This window comes from Otolemur garnettii, unplaced genomic scaffold (genome assembly GCF_000181295.1).
Source record: "Otolemur garnettii isolate 467f Iridium unplaced genomic scaffold, OtoGar3 scaffold00145, whole genome shotgun sequence".
In the NCBI taxonomy this organism is placed as follows: domain Eukaryota; kingdom Metazoa; phylum Chordata; class Mammalia; order Primates; family Galagidae; genus Otolemur; species Otolemur garnettii.
Window position 1 is genome coordinate 1,690,570 of NW_003852540.1, and position 1,313 is coordinate 1,691,882.

Here is a 1,313-nt window from a genome sequence, read left to right on the forward strand (position 1 = left end):
AAAAAAAAAAAAATAGGTTGTATTCTTTACTGACTAGGTGCTAATTTACAAACTTATCTGTGTAGCTCCCTGGGAAGCTGAATGAAGTGGATCATAATGGAGATCTTGCATTAGATCTAGCCCTTTCACGACGGCTAGAGAGTATTGCCACCACGCTGGTTAGTCACAAAGCTGATGTGGACATGGTAGACAAGAATGGCTGGAGCTTGTTACATAAAGGAATCGAAAGAGGTAGGAAAAAGTGTATTTTATATTTTTCTCTGCAGGCAATTTTATATAGTAATTTTTGAAAATTCTCTGAGTCTGATCTAAAAATTCCCAAAGGCATGGTCTATATTCATAGGCCACATGAATTTAGAATTTGTTTAGAATTTGTGATCATGGGGTCAGAGGAAGAACTCAAGAGCTATCACCTGAGCTTTATTAGTTTGACTATTCACAGTGCCAACAGGGCCCCAGGAAGAAATGCTAAAAGGATGGTCCTTTGTGAAAAAGTACCTTTCACTTTTAAGTATTTAATATGTTTGCCTGTTCAACAGATCATGCTGTAGTAATTGAGCTAGAAAGATTTTACTTTTGTACCTTAGCATAAACACAAGGAAGGTATCAAAACCACAAATGTTTCAAGTATTTGTGGATTCAGATTTGCAGACTAGACTTTTATCATGGCACAGTGGTAGTTTCATTCTGTTCTAGGAAAATTATTTGACTTGTAGCTATATTTTGAGTACATTGTTGGTAGAAGGAAAAATATGGAAATGGTAGAATTGAGATCAAAACATTTTAATCTTGGCTTGGCGCCCATAGCACAGTGGTTATGGCACCAGCCACATACACCAAGGCTGGAGGGTTCAAACCCAGCCCAGGCCAGTTAAGCCAGCTAAGCAACAATGACCACTGCAATAGAAAAATAGCCAGGCGTTGTAGTGGGTGCCTGTAGTACCGGCTACTTGGGAGGCTGAGGCAACAGAATCACTTAAGCCCAAGAGTTTGGGGTTGCTGTGAGCTATGATGCCACAGCATTCTATTGAGGGTGACATAAGGAGACTCTGTCTCAAAAAAAAAAAAACAAAACAGAGGCTTGGTGCTCATAGCTCAGTGAAGAGGGTGCTGGCCACATACAATGAAGCTGCCAGGTTCGAGCCTGGACCGGGCCTGCTAAACAACAACGATAACTGCAACCAAAAAATAGCCAGGTGTTGTAGCAGGCGCCTGTACTCCCAGCTACTCGGGAGGCTGAGGCAAGAGAATTGCTTAAGCCCAAGAGTTTGAGGTTGCTGTGAGCTGTGATGCCATGGCAGTCTACCAAGGGT

The 1,313-nt window shown here is 41.7% G+C and overlaps 1 protein-coding gene across 1 annotated transcript in view; it reads left to right on the forward strand.

The window, feature by feature from the left end:
• Positions 1 to 1,313, forward strand: part of ANKFY1 (ankyrin repeat and FYVE domain containing 1) — a 117,922-nt gene that overhangs the window by 71,220 nt on the left and 45,389 nt on the right. The window contains exon 7 of the mRNA XM_012810939.2: positions 66 to 231. Coding sequence (XP_012666393.2) covers positions 66 to 231 — 166 coding nt within the window. The remainder of the gene's footprint in view (positions 1 to 65; positions 232 to 1,313) is intronic.